The 14,459-nt window shown below is 48.1% G+C and overlaps 1 protein-coding gene across 2 annotated transcripts in view; it reads right to left on the reverse strand.

Annotated features, from left to right (window-relative positions):
- Nucleotides 1-14,459, reverse strand: part of CROCC (ciliary rootlet coiled-coil, rootletin) — a 52,835-nt gene that overhangs the window by 26,299 nt on the left and 12,077 nt on the right. For both annotated transcript variants that reach the window (XM_060276317.2, XM_060276318.2), the window contains exons 7-15: nt 14,016-14,181; nt 13,577-13,683; nt 10,268-10,495; nt 8,065-8,161; nt 5,573-5,677; nt 5,215-5,436; nt 3,550-3,749; nt 2,508-2,690; nt 121-265 (exon numbers count right to left, since the gene is read on the reverse strand). In XM_060276317.2, the coding sequence (XP_060132300.2) occupies nt 121-265; nt 2,508-2,690; nt 3,550-3,749; nt 5,215-5,436; nt 5,573-5,677; nt 8,065-8,161; nt 10,268-10,495; nt 13,577-13,683; nt 14,016-14,181 (1,453 nt within the window). The remainder of the gene's footprint in view (nt 1-120; nt 266-2,507; nt 2,691-3,549; nt 3,750-5,214; nt 5,437-5,572; nt 5,678-8,064; nt 8,162-10,267; nt 10,496-13,576; nt 13,684-14,015; nt 14,182-14,459) is intronic.

Raw genomic sequence — 14,459 nt, forward strand, 5'->3', positions numbered from 1 at the left:
CTGTTCCACCCCATAGTAAATTGATAATAATGCTACCTCTGGAACCCCCAACACATTTCAGAAGGGCATTGGGTGTCAATGCCTATGGGGGAGCCCCCTCCCCAGTAGATGCCTACTTGCCTTGGACAGGGCTTCATCCCCCTCGGCCTTCTCATGCTCAGAGACCTCCTTCTCCAGGAGGGCTTTGCTCAGGGCTTCCTTCACCAGCACAAGTTCCTTCTTCAGGCCAGACTTCTTTGCTTCCAGCTGCTCCAGCTGTTTGCGACTGGGAGACAGAAGAGGGGAGAGAGGACAGCAGGCTCGCCCACTTGCAGGCACTTTTCCTGTCTCCCGAGAAGAAGATGCCAGCCGTTCACCCCCACGGCATTCTTCCTCGGGTTAAACAAAGGTGGCATATTCACAGAGAGACCCTGATGTCAAGTCAGGTTCCCAGGGCATTTTGAAAAAAGGACCGGCAAAAACAGCTCTATGCTGGAGATGTGGCAAGGGCAATGCCTCCATGAAACATGTCTGTAGAGTGTTCTCTGGGAGAAAGTGCTGAGCTGCGTAACGACGACGGCTCAGATAAAGCTAAAACTGCCAGCGGAGAATATTCTTTTGAACGATATACCTATCCCCTTCATGGATCAATGCCTTGTCGTGGTGAAGGGGCTTGAATAACTCAGAGAAGCTATGAGCTATGCCATGCAGGGCCACCCAAGATGGACAGGTCATAGTGGAGAGTTTTGACTAAACGTGATCCACCTGGAGAAGGAACTGGCAAGCCACTCCAGTATCCCTGCCAAGAAAACTCCATGGACAAAGACAACAGAGGACGAGATGGTTGGACGGTGTTCTCAAAGCTACGAACATGAGTTTGACCAAACTGCGGGAGGCAGTGCAAGACAGGAGTGCCTGGCGTGCTGTGGTCCATGGGGTCACGAAGAGTCGGACACGACTAAACGACTAAACAACAACAACAACAACAACAACCTATTGCATGGAAGTTAACAATGGGACAAGGCACCCTAACGGTGGCCAAGAGACTGAGACTGGATTGCAATAGGACAACACTCGCAACTTATGAATGGACTGCTTATTAGACATAAGCTTTGTATAAATACGACGACATTTGGGATGGCTTTCTGCGAAATGTAGCAGGCTATCCATATCTACATATTTATTAGGATAATAACCTGTCTGGGCAATCTATCCAGAAGATATTTGATGAGTACCTTCTTTGTTGTTGGACATTGTTTCAAGAAAGTGAGGCATTGGACTAGGCATCCCCAAACTTCGGCCCTCCAGATGTTTTGGACTACAGTTCCCATCTTCCCCAACCACTGGTCCTGTTAGTTAGGGATCATGGGAGCTGTAGGCCAAAACATCTGTAGCAGGCTATCCATATCTACATATGTATTAGGATAATAACCTGTCTGGGCAATCTATCCAGAAGATATTTGATGAGTACCTTCTTTGATGTTGGACATTGTTTCAAGAAAGTGAGGCATTGGACTAGGCACCCCCAAACTTCAGCCCTCCAGATGTTTTGGACTACAATTCCCATCTTCCCCGACCACTGGTCCTGTTAGTTAGGGATCATGGGAGCTGTAGGCCAAAACATCTGGAGGGCCGCAGTTTGGGGATGCCTGCATTAGACGGCTAATGAATAATCTGCATGTAGCTAGTAAGCAGTTGGGCAAACCACACAGGTTAGCTATCTATAAATTGGATGGTTGTGGGCAGAGTTTGAGAGTGAAGTTCATGCACAGACTGATGGCCATGGGGCCGTGCAAACAGAGGACTTCCAAGTGGCAGATTGAGGTGCTTGCTTGGTATGTATATATTGATTGATGTTTAGAATAAAGCCTTTAATCTTCTCACTCACTTGTGTTTTGTATTACTTCTGAATCTCATATAGACATAACCTCATATCTATTTAAAGAAGCATGTATGGGAGTACAGTCATACCTCGGTTTAAGTACGCCTTGGTTTGAGTATTTTCAGTTTAAGTACTCCGCGGACCTGTCTGGAACAGATTAATCCACTTTCCATTACTTTCAATGGGAAAGTTCGCTTCAGGTTAAGTACACTTCAGGTTAAGTACGGACTTCCGGAACCAATTGTGTTTGTAAACCGAGGTACCACTGTATATTACATTGCATTTTTGCATACTGTTTCTTTCTACAAATTTCCGTTCTGTTTATTTTCTCGCTTTTCTTTTCCTTTTCTCTGCATCGCATTGTTTCTTTATCACTGCAATTCTTTCAATAAAAAATATTAATACAAAAAAAAAATCATGCTTCCTGGGCAGACAACATTCAACATTTTTTCAGAGTCCACTGCTTTTGACTTGGTGTTTTGAAGGAAGCTCCGTACCTTCCCAGGGTGCCTCTGTGTCGATGCAAGGTGTACCCCAACCCTAGTACCAGAGAACTGGACCTGAGACCACACCAGCTTCAGCCCCTCTTGAAAAAAGGGGACCCCCTCCCCCAAGAAAAAAAGCCCTCACCAATCTCCCACCTTACCTCCGCTCAATTTCCTTCCGAGCCCGTTCCTGGTCCTTTAAGATGTCCTCTTTCTCCTCTTCCAGGCCATCACACTGTCGCTGAAGGTCGCTGTTGGCCAGCTGCAGTTTCTCCTTTTCCTGATGGAGGAATTCCAGCTTCTGCTGCAACAGCTGCAAGTTCTTTTCCAGGTTCATCTTCTCGCTGGAGAGGAGAAAGGAGGGGGACACTACAGCACGGCGAGGACAGTAAGGGAGCAGAGGACAGCGCCCATTCCATCAACTTCCCACAACAGCCGTCCCAGTGCATTCACAACCATGACCATCTCTCTCTCTCTTGAGAAGAGGGGGAGTCACATGGGCAAGTGGACAGCCAACGGTTAAGGACAATAAGTTTAAAACAACCCCCCAAAAAAGAAAAGAAGGTAATATAAGGTTAATTATAGGGAATGGGGTGTGAATTAGAAATAACTGGGAAAACAATGCAGCAACAAGAGGCGGAGTGCAAGAAGCCAATTTTTGGAAGCGATGGGGGCGGAGACGCTCCTTCAGGTATACAGGGCCGAGGGACTCCCACAGCACAGTGCTGAATTACTCCTCCAGACTGAAAAGAAGGCAGCCCAGAGCACAGACTCACACAGAGACACACAAGCCTCCTCTGGATGCAGGTTGTTTTGCTGCCCCTCTGTGCAGAGCGGGGTTCAGTCTTTATATGCTAACATACAGTGGTACCTCGGTTTATGAACACAATTGGTTCCGGAAGTCTGTTCATAAACTGAAGCGTTCATAAACTGAAGCGAACTTTCCCATTGAAAGTAATGGAAAGTGAATTAATCTGTTCCAGATGGGTCCGCAGCGTTCGTAAACCGAAAATTCATAAACCGAGGTGTTCATAAACCGAGGTTCCACTGTACACACAAGCCCTTTCAGCGGAGACTGCTGGGAAGGAGACACAGCCAGGGCACGCACTCAGACAGAGAGGCAGCGGGGAAATTTCACAAAGGCATTCCTTGCCTTCCCGGTGCTCCTTGCTTCCTTCCAGAGGGCAATTCAAGGTGCCTCACCTGCCCAGCAGTTCCGCAGATGACCGAAAGCGGTTGGCATCATGAGCCGCGTCCTCCTTGGCTTGCGACAGCCTGTCCAGGTCCCCCTTCAGCTGCAGGATCTTCTGCTCCAGGGAACGGCGCTCATTGTCGCTCTCTGCCAACTGCCTCTTCAGGGACGACACAAGGTCCTGCGCAGCCTCATATTTCCCCCGGAGGTCCTGGGCGTAAAAAGTAAAAGCCAGCAGCAACGTCAGGCTCAGGAACAGACCGGCAGGTAGCAAAGCCCACACCCAGACGGGGAAAAGGAGAACTCTGGTCGCTGGGGTTGTTACCGCTGTCTTTCTCTCCCAGAGAGCAGCTCACAGCACAGCAAAGAACCGTCACCATAAAAGATGCAGTTAAAAGATGTCTAAAATGACCTAATCACCAACAAACACAGTTCAGCAGAGAAGGATACTAACATTTCTGGGACTCTGGTTTCCAGTTTCCTCAAGTCGACAGATAGTGCAGAACAACCAAAATGCACAATGGGTAGTAAATTTCGGCTAGCAAGGAGGTATACTTGTCGGCCTTGCATTCTGGTTGCACATGTTTTGTGTACTGAGGCAATTCACATGTTTACTTTCTCTACCTATTGTTGTCTTGTACAATTCTATGGAAGCCTCCTGAGAATCTCTCTTTCTGTCTGTCTTTCCTAAAGGTATAAGGGTAAAAAGGTAAAGGACCCCTGGACGGTTAAGTCCCGTCAAAGGCGACTATGGGGTTGCGGTGCTCATCTCACTTTCAGGCCGAGGGAGCTGGTGTTTGTCCACAGACAGCTTTCCAGGTCTTGTGGCCAGCATGACTAAACTGCTTCTGGCGCAATGGAGCACTGTGACGGAAACCAGAGTGCACGGAAACCCCATTTACCTTCCCACCGCAGCGGTACCTATTTATCTACTTGCACTGGTGTGCTTTTGAACTGTTAGGTTGGCAGGAACTGGGACAGAGCTCACCCCATCGCGGGGATTTGAATCACCGACCTACTGATCGGCAAGCCCAAGAGGCTCAGTGGTTTAGACCACAGCGCCACCTGCGTCCCCTGTGCCTTTCCTAAAACCAAGTTATTAGCCCCCCCCCCCACATCATGGCAGGTGATGGGGCTGCCAACTAAGCCTGCAAAACCAGAGGTGAGAGGCTGGATGCCATCTGGAAAACAGGTGACAAGAATCAGAATAAGTTATGGAGAAACGAGACCAATTAGGGACATTTGCACAGCCTAAGCAGGGCAGAAACCCAGTTTGTGTTCCTGCTCTCACACAGGGAGAGTGAGCGGTGCCTTTTTGGGGGTGGCCTCTCCCCTTGCAGTTTAGAGACTCCTCTCTCCCCTTCCCGCCACCCAATCTTGAGTGAGACGAACATGGTTTAGGGAAGCTTTTCAATGTTCAATGTTTTATTATGCTTTTATATATGTTGCAAGCAGCCCAGAGAGGCTGTGGCAAAATCATTTATTATTATTATTATTATTATTATTATTATTATTATTATTATTATTATTATTATCTCCCGCGCTCCCTTCCATGAAGCAGCCCTGCTCAGGATTTTGGCAAAGACCTTCTTCCCCCAAGTGCCCCCACTTGCCTCCCTGGCCTTTGGGGTGATTGGGGCTGTGGGGTGGGCATCGGACGCCCCCTCCTCCCTCACCTGAAGCTGCAGCTGGCGCTTCTGCAGAGCCGACTGCACCACCGCCAGCGTGGAGTCTGGGAAGATGGGGGACAGGCTGCGGCGGTGGGGGGAGGAACGGCGCAGCGGGGAGGGCGTCCGGAAGCTGGAGGACAAGCCCCGCAGGCTGAGCCCGGTGGCGTCGCTGTCGGAGGTTTCCATGGCCGGGAGGTGGACGGCACTGTCCGCGTCGGAGATCACGGCCTACGGGGAGAACAAAAATTAAAACTCACAGCGGGACCAGGCAGAAGTGCCCCCTCTCCTTCACATCCCAGCTTCGAAAGAGATGAGCCATACGCCACGAAAGGGACGGTGTATGTGTGTCCCCTCTTCCCTGTACCTGAGCGAGGTCACGCAGGGTCTGCTGCAGCAACTCAGATTCTGTCCGCAAGGCTTCCACCTCCTCGGCCTCCGCCACTGCCTGTTCCTGCGCATGGGAGGCTTCCTGGAACCAGACACGAGGCAGGGAAATCAGCAAAGCAAGAAGGGCTCTCTTGCCAGGTTCCAGCTGCTGGGCATTTAATGCAGGGAGCCAGCTTGGAGGGAACTCCGAGGAACTGAGGAGCCTGCCTGACCCCCGAAGCCCACCGGCCTCAGTCTCTTCTACACTGTCTAAAATAAAAAGCAGCTCTCCAGAGTTTCAGCCCTTCCCAGCCCTACCTGGTCCTACTTACCAGGGATGAATCCTTAACCTGCTGGGTGCCCCAAAGATGGAGCAAACTTGTTTTCTGCTGCTACAGAGAGGGGAGCACCCCAGCCACCGGATTCAAAATACCAGAAAGGAGATTCTGAATCAACGTTAGGAAGAACGTTCTGAGGGTCAGAGCAGTCCGGCCGTGGAACAGAATCCCCCAGAAGGTGGTGGACTCTCATTCATGGGAAGTTTTTTTTATCAGAGGTTGGCTGGATTGCTGTCTGTCAGGGAGCCTTCGGCTGTGATTCCTGCATTGCAGGGGGCTGGACTGGAAAACCCTTTGGATTCCCTTCGAACTCTGCAGTTCTACGACTCTAGGATTCACCCAGGCAGGGTCTGAAGGACTTTAAGCATTAAGAAATCTCCTCCCACTGGTTCCACGCCCCCTTGCCCCCGGTAGTTTTTCATCCATGGCAAGGCTCAAATGAAGAGTGAGAAGAAGATTAGACAGTAACGAACACATACACCAAAAAAGGATGCTAGGCTCAAGGCCCTTCCTTTGAGTAAGTTAAAAGGCTCCAAACTCTTGCTAACTGGGCACTGACAGGGTTCTTGTGCCCCCATGTTTCCAAGGCCCTGCCAGTATTCTTGGAGAGACCCAGTTGGTGGCTCTGCTTCCTCCGTGGGGTAGTGGGGGAAGGAGAGGAACATGGGGCTCTTAGCCTCAGGGCTGCAGGTTTGAGCCCCACATTGGGCAAAAGATTCCTCCATTGCAGGGGGTTGGACTAGACGCCCCCCTTCCAGCTCTACGGTTCAATGATTCGAACCAAAGCCGTGGTCGAAAGAAAGGCGGCAAACCCCACCGCCTTGGCAAATGGTGACGCCTCAGGAGACTTGGACAAGCCAGTCCCTTCAATTTGGCTTCAGGCTCAGACACTGACAGGGGAACTCTCCCAACGGTCAATTTCCATTTGAACCGTAGCAGTGCGACAGAAGCGATGAGGAAATTTACTGTTGCTCTCCAAGGAGGCAGAGGAGAGAGGAGTTGGGCAGTGTGAAGAAGAGCTTAGGAAAACTCTCTCTAATCCAAATATTTGGATTAGAAATGGGAGAAGATGATAATGTTTTATGCCTTTTTATTTTTAATGTGGGCCTTTTTTCTCTTTTTTTTTCTTTACCTTTCCTTCACTCTTTTATACACAATGAGTAAGAATGATTTAAAAATAAGGTTATGAAATGTGAGATAAGATGTAATTTTATGATATTTAGATGAGATTTGGAAATGATAAGAGTTAACTATAAACTAGGATAGTAAGAAAGGGAAGGGAAGATGCTGGAAGAAGTAAGAGGGGATATACATTGTCTTTTTCTTTTTTGCATTTTGTGTTTTTGTATCTCTTTCTTAATTTTTTTTTCTTTTTCTTTTCTTTTTCTTTTTTCTCTATGTAAAATTAAATAAAAAATATTATTATTATTTTTAAAAAAGGAAAACTCTCTCTCTTCCCTTTTTAAACATCTCAAAAGGGAATATTGGGGGTACAAAAAAGGTAAAGGACCCCTGGATGGTTAGGTCCAGTCAAAGGCGACTATGGGGTTGAGGTGCTCATCTCGCTTTCAAGCCAAGGGAGCTAGCGTTTGTCCACAGACAGCTTTCCGGGTTTGGCCAGCATAACTAAACCACTTCTGGCATAATGGAACGCTGTGACGGAAACCAGAGCGCACAGAAACGCTGTTTACCTTCCCGCTGCAGCGGTACCTATATATCTACTTGCACTGGCGTGCTTTTGAACTGCTAGGTTGGCAGGAGCTGGGACAGAGCAACGGGAGCTCACCGCGTCGCGGGGATTCAAACCGCCAACCTTCCAATCGGCAAGCCCAAGAGGCTCAGTGGTTTAGTCCACAGCACCACCCACATCCCAAGTAATATTGGAGCATAGAAAGCAAGAGTGAGGGAGACAATGGTGAGATGAAAGCAGCGGAGTCCCAGGCTCAGGTGGTAGAGGAAGGGGAGGAGGGGACATATGCCAGCTTGGGGGGACACCGGGGGGGGGCGCAGCACCAGGGAGACCCCTTAGGGCCACACGGTCCCTGCCAGAGCAAACTGAAACATGTCCAGCAGATGCCTGGTGAGCTTCTTCTTCAGGGGCCACCCAACACACACACCCCTCCTCCCCCCAAACCCAGCTGCCTCCTCTCACCAAACTCTCCAGCTTCTGGGTCAGCGCCTCAATTGCCTTGGTCTTCTCCATGTTCTGGCCTTTCAAGCGCTCCAGACTGGACGTGACTTCGTTGATCCTGGAGGGTAAGAGAAGTGTACGTCTTAGAATCATAGAATCATAGAGTTGGAAGAGACCACAAGGGCCATCCAGTCCAACCCCCTGCCAAGCAAGAAACACCATCAAAGCATTCTTGACATATGCCTGTCAAGCCTCTGCTTAAAGACCTCCAAAGAAGGAGACTCCACCACACTCCTTGGCAGCAAGTTCCACTGCCAAACAGCTCTTACTGTTAGGAAGTTCTTCCTAATGTTTAGGTGGAATCTTCTTTCTTGAAGTTTGAATCCATTGCTCCGTGTCCGCTTCTCTGGAGCAGCAGAGAACAATCTTTATCCCTCCTCCATATGACATCCTTTCATATATTTGAACATGGCTATCATATCACCCCTTAACCTTCTCTTCTCCAGGCTAAACATACCCAGCTCCCTAAGCAAGTTCCTCATAAGGCATCGTTTCCAGGCCTTTGACCATTTTGGTTGCCCTCTTCTGGACACATTCCAGCTTGTCAGTATCCTTCTTGAACTGTGGTGCCCAGAACTGGACACAGTACTCCAGGTGAGGTCTGACCAGTCTTGGTGGTCAGTTGTGGGCTGATGGGCATCCTTTCTGGTCCTGGGGGGTGGGGTGGGTGGGGAAGTGGCCCTCCTGCAGGCAAAGCAGGCAGGGCCTGAGCCTGAGCCAGGCTCCTCAGCAGAAGCCCCACATGCAAAGAGTGGGAAACATTTTGGTGGGGGGAGGCCATAGCTCAGGGGCTGAAAGACAACTGAAGGCAGCCCTGTATCAGGAAGGTTTTATTTATTTTCTTGTGTTTTTAGGTGTTGGAAGCTGCCCAGAGTGGCTGGGGCAACCTAGCCAATGGGAAGGGTATAAATAATAAAATTATCCTCTCGTTGAACAAGAAGAACATACGTTTAAAGAAGACTGGAAAATGTTTACTGAATATATGGGGGAAATTGTGCACACTTGAAAACGCTGGCAGCATTAAGATAAATTCAACAGTGTAAATGAGCTTTGACGGATGTAATAATGGAAGACTGAATGGTTTAGTTCAGGGACGTCCAACTCCCAATAGACTGTGATCTACTCACAGTATTAAAAAACTGGCAGTGATCTACCCATTGTCATAAAAAAAATCTAGCAGTGATCTACCCAAAGTTTTTGAGCTTTCTTGGGAAGCAAGAGTTGATTAGCTTTTGTAGGAAGCCAAAGTTGTGGAGCTTTTTGGAGAACGGCAATGTTGTGGAGCTTTTTTAGAAAGCCAAAGTTGTTGTTGTTGTTTTGCTTTTTTTTTTTTTGCTTTTTCTAAGGAATCATAGAATCATAGAGGGCCATCCAGTCCAACCCCCTGCCAAGCAGGAAACACCATCAAAGCATTCTTGACATATGGCTGACAGCAACGCGTGGCCGGGTCAGCTAGTAGAATAATAGAATCATAGAGTTGGAAGAGACCACAAGGGCCATCCCGTCCAATCTCCTGCCAAGCAGGAAACAGCATCAAAGCATTCTTGACATATGCCTGTCAAGCCTCTGCTTAAAGACCTCCAAAGAAGGAGACTCCACCACACTCCTTGGTAGCAAATTCCACTGCCGAACAGCTCTTACTGTCAGGAAGTTCTTCCTAATGTTGAGGTGGAATCTTCTTTCTTGTAAGATCGCTGGGAGATCGCTGGGGGGCCAGAGATCAACCAGGATCTACCAGGAACACCCCGTGATCTACCAGTAGATCACGATCTACCTGTTGGACATCCCTGGTTTAGTTGATGTAAAATATGCAGGGATTTATGCTATGCAAAATGAACCATGGAAACAGAAGCAGGGAAGTCACTGATATTGTAAGGATGTTGAGTATTTAAAATTGCAAAAATTATTATTACCCCTGCTTCACATGCAGAAGGTCAATTCCCAATAGCAGCGTCCCTGGTGGGGCCGGGAATGTCTCCTGCTTGAAACCCTGGGGAGCTGCAGCTGCTGGTCAGTGTAGAAAACACTGAGCTAGATGGGCCAAAGGCCAGCTTCCTCTCTTCCCTCCAGACATTGATGGGAAACCCCTTGTATCCCTGACCACAGGCCATTCTCCAATGCTCTGGAAACCTGCGTCCCCCAACCATTTCCCCCTCCACGGTACCTGTTGCCCAGCTCGGCCTTCTCCATGTCGCAGCGGACCTGCAGCTGGATCATGTCGCGGACCTTGTCCTTCAGCTGCTCCTCCAGCTGCGCCATCAGCAGCGCCTGCTTCTCCAAGGTGGCGCCGGTGCTGCTCTCCGACAGGCGCAGGTTGCTGCTCAGGTTCAGGCAGGCGGCATGGACTGTGCGGCTGGAGCGGGAGAGTTCGTGGCCCAGCTCAGAGAGGTCCCTGCCGAGACAGGGAGCAAGAGGAGTTGCTCAGGGGAGAGAAATGCAGGCAGCAATCTAAGTACCGACATCGCAAAGGAGCAGAAAAGACTTTTTATGTATGGGACAACAGCCGCTCAGGTGCTTTATTATTATTATTATTATTATTATTATTATTATTATTATTATTATTATTATATTTTTATTGATTTTTGCCTATATATCCATGTAACATTTAACAATCATTCCTATCCTATACAATATTTTTTTTTGAAAATGCTTTTTATTTATTTCAATCTTCAAAAGCCATACAAATTTACAAAAACGTAAAAGAAATTGAGACATTTCACTTTTACATATAAAGAATTCCACATTCGAAAAAAGTCAAAAAAGAAGAATAAAATGGAAGCAGGGAGAAAGGGGAGGGGGGAAAAAAGGAAGAAGGGAAAAAAAGAAATGAAAAGCAATCTTCCAATCATATCCTGTGTAAGTTATATATATCTATTTAAATTCACACTTAAATTTCATATCAATATTTCCTTGTCCTTTTAAATTTCAACGTGGTTCAATTCTGATCTGCTTTCAGGATTTGGCTATTTTAATCGAAGTTATATGATCGTAGTTAGTGTATAACTCTTATACAATATTTTTGACTTCCATCAACCACTTCTCAAGATTTTCCAATTCCATAACTACTTCTTGTATTTCTAATTTCACTATTACTTTTTATAACCGTAAATCTATAATCCTCCTCTTATTTTTCCTCTGTAATATTTAAATTCTTTCCCCTTAACAAAACTTCCTGCAAACCTACTAGCGTAACCTGTTGTTTACAATTGCTTTTCAAATAATTCTCAAATTTAGTCCAATCCCTTAAGAACTTCTGGTCCCTTCGGTTTCAGATTCTTCCTGTCATCGTGTCCAATTCTGGATAGTCCATTACAGCTACTAGCCCAGAGATGGAAAGAAGACAAACCCCCCTACCAGAGAGGAATGGCAAGCTAAGCGGGTGGACTACGTTGGAATGGCAAAGCTGACTGGAAAACTCACGAACCAAGAGGACAAAAACTTGAAAAAAGAATAGGGAAAAAATTATAATTTATCTAGGAGACGCCTGCAAGCAAATAGAAACATTAGCAGGATTTGAAACCCACTTGAAATGTAACAAATACAATGGATAATATGGATTGATTTAAAATATAGGTAGAATATGGAAATAATATGCAGCAGTAAATTAAGCACTAGGACCCACAGAGGGGATGGGGGGGGAGTCTCGAGATTCAGAGTAATCTCTATAGTATATGGATATGCATTTGGAATGTTATAAATTTATATTTGTAAAATCAAATAAAAATTATTTCAAAAAAAGAGAAATAAATGGAGGCAACAGCATGCACCTCCTCCTCACGAGCCACTGAGCAGGCAGCACCACCAAGAGCGCACTTAAAACTGTGCTCCGGGCTTCTTAAGATTCCCAGCTACCATTTAGTTCAGCTTTCTAGACCTCATGAGGTTTACTGATCTAGCACGGTTTTCAAATGGCTGGGGCAAGGGGCTCAGTCGCTTCCTGCCCCTACAAAATGACAAGCAGACAAGGGAAAAAACATTCCACACACAAAAAAGCACTGAGGGACGTATGCTCAATTTAATCAATTTGTATATTTTTGTGCAAATTATTATTTTTTTATTATTTATTGAATTCATATACCACCCTATGCCCGGAGCTCTCAGGGCAGTTCACAGAACAAAATCAATATATAAAACCACAAAATATATGCAGTCGTACCTTGGATCTCGAATGCCTTTGCTCCCGAACGTTTTGGCTCCAGAGTGTCCCAAACTCGGAAGTGATTGTTCCAGTTTGCAAACTGTTTTTGGAAGCCAAACGTCCGACGGGGCTTCCGCAGCTTCTGATTGGCTGCAGGAGCTTCCTGCAGCCAATCAGAAGACACGCTTTGGTTTTTGAACATTTTGGAAGTCGGACAGCCTTCTGGAATGGATTCCGTTCGACTCCCAAGGTACGACTGTTATCAAAATGAAAACAACAAACCAATAACACCCCCCCCCCCAAAAAAAAACCATCGCATTTTAAAAGGGCAGAATCAAGCCAATTTGTATAACTTTTCATTTATGCACAGATCTGCCCAGTTTTCTCAGTGGCTGTTTATGGAAATGTCCCCTAATACAGGCTCCGAGGGAGTTTGTGGCACAGTCAGGGCCGGATTTAGGTTTGATGAGGCCCTAAGCTACTGAAGGTAATGGGGCCCCTTTATATGTCCTTTGTCAACAACAAATTGCAGCTGTTTTTTGTCTTGAATATATTCTATATGGTAATTTATGGACCTAATAGGTTTCTAAAGCCATTTGCACATATTGCCATGCAACCAGTAGGCATTCTATATATAGAAATGAGCAAACCAGTGATATTTTAGGGAGCAGGCTAGCAGGCGGGGCCCACTACTTTCATCATAGGAGCCTACACAACACAAAACACTCTTGCTGTATGTAGGTTTTATTTTATTTGTTTTTTATCTTATATTCATCAAGGTTTTTTTTCTTTAATTTTTTTGGGGGCCCCCGAGAGAGTGGGGCCCTAAGCTATAGCTTGTTTAAAGAAGGTAAAGGGGCCCCTGACCATCAGGTCCAGTCGTGTCTGACTCTGGGGTTGCGGCGCTCATCTCGCTCTATAGGCCGAGGGAGCCGGCGTTTGTCCGCAGACAGCTTCCGGGTCATGTGGCCAGCATGACAAAGCTGCTTCTGGCGAACCAGAGCAGCGCATGGAAACGCCATTTACCTTCCCGCCGGAGCGGTCCCTATTTATCTACTTGCACTTTGGCGTGCTTTCGAACTGCTAGGTGGGCAGGAGCTGGGACCGAGCAACGGGAGCTCACCCCGTTGCAGGGATTCGAACCGCCGACCTTCTGATCAGCAAGCCCTAGACTCTGTGGTTTAACCCACAGCGCCACCTGGGTCCCTGTTACAGCTTGTTTAGCTTATACGTAAATCTGGCACTGAGCACAGTAACAACAGCAGCTTGAGCCCGGGCAGTGCGGACAGGCCCAGGGTGTGGGCTGTGGCCAAGGCTCCTGGTCTGAGGGCTGACCTCTCCATTGTGGTCTTCATCTCCCCAAAGTGCCTCCTGAAGCCCACCACTTGCCGCCAGAGGGTGAGCAGGCGGCTGTGCTCGTTGCGGAAGTACGCGTTGAACGTCTGCAAGGGAGAAGGAGAAGCCGCAGGCTGAGGACGGAGCCGGCAACAAGAAAGCGCTTCGCAATGCCAGCTCACAAAGTCACCAGCCGGGGGGGGGGGTGACCTGGGGGCTGGCAGCCGGCTTCTCAGGGAGGCAGGTCCCGCAAGCCCCCCCCCCCCCAATTTCAAAACCTGCCAAACCCTTTTCACCAGAGGCGATGAAGGCACCGAGGGAGGACAGGTTCTGTGCTCTGGCATCCCTCTGCCTCTTCTCGGACCGCTTTCCAATCCCTCCCCAAACCTGCCCCCTGCCTCAAGCCCCCACCCACCCCAGGTTCTCCCGTGCCCCAGACCTCCTCCTCTCGCCTCCAGTCCACCTCCCGCTGCTCAAGTTCATCTCTGGCCTTGGTCCAGTCAGCCGTCAGCTTCCGGATGTCCTCACTGAGAGCCTGGTTGGCCGTGTTCGCCTGGTCCAGCTGCTCCCTCAGCATGGCATTGACCTGGGCAAGGCTGGTGCTCCTGGAGGCGACAGGGGGCAGCAGGTAAGGAAGTAAGGAGGTAAGGAGGCAGGTCTATTTGGATATTGTGTGTGTGTGTGCGTGTGCGCGCGCGCCTCCCTGCAGATGCATAGGAAAAGGGTGAGAATCAAAAAATTTCTGGGAATTATAGGGATAGAGGTAAAGGGACCCCTGACCATTACAGCTTCCGGGTCATGTGGCCAGCATGACTAAGCCACTTCTGGCGAACCAGAGCAGCGAATGGAAACGCCATTTATCTTCCCGCCGGAGTGGTACCTA

Source organism: Zootoca vivipara, chromosome 6 (assembly GCF_965207765.1).
Source record: "Zootoca vivipara chromosome 6, rZooViv2.hap1.1, whole genome shotgun sequence".
Taxonomy (NCBI): Eukaryota; Metazoa; Chordata; class Lepidosauria; order Squamata; family Lacertidae; genus Zootoca; species Zootoca vivipara.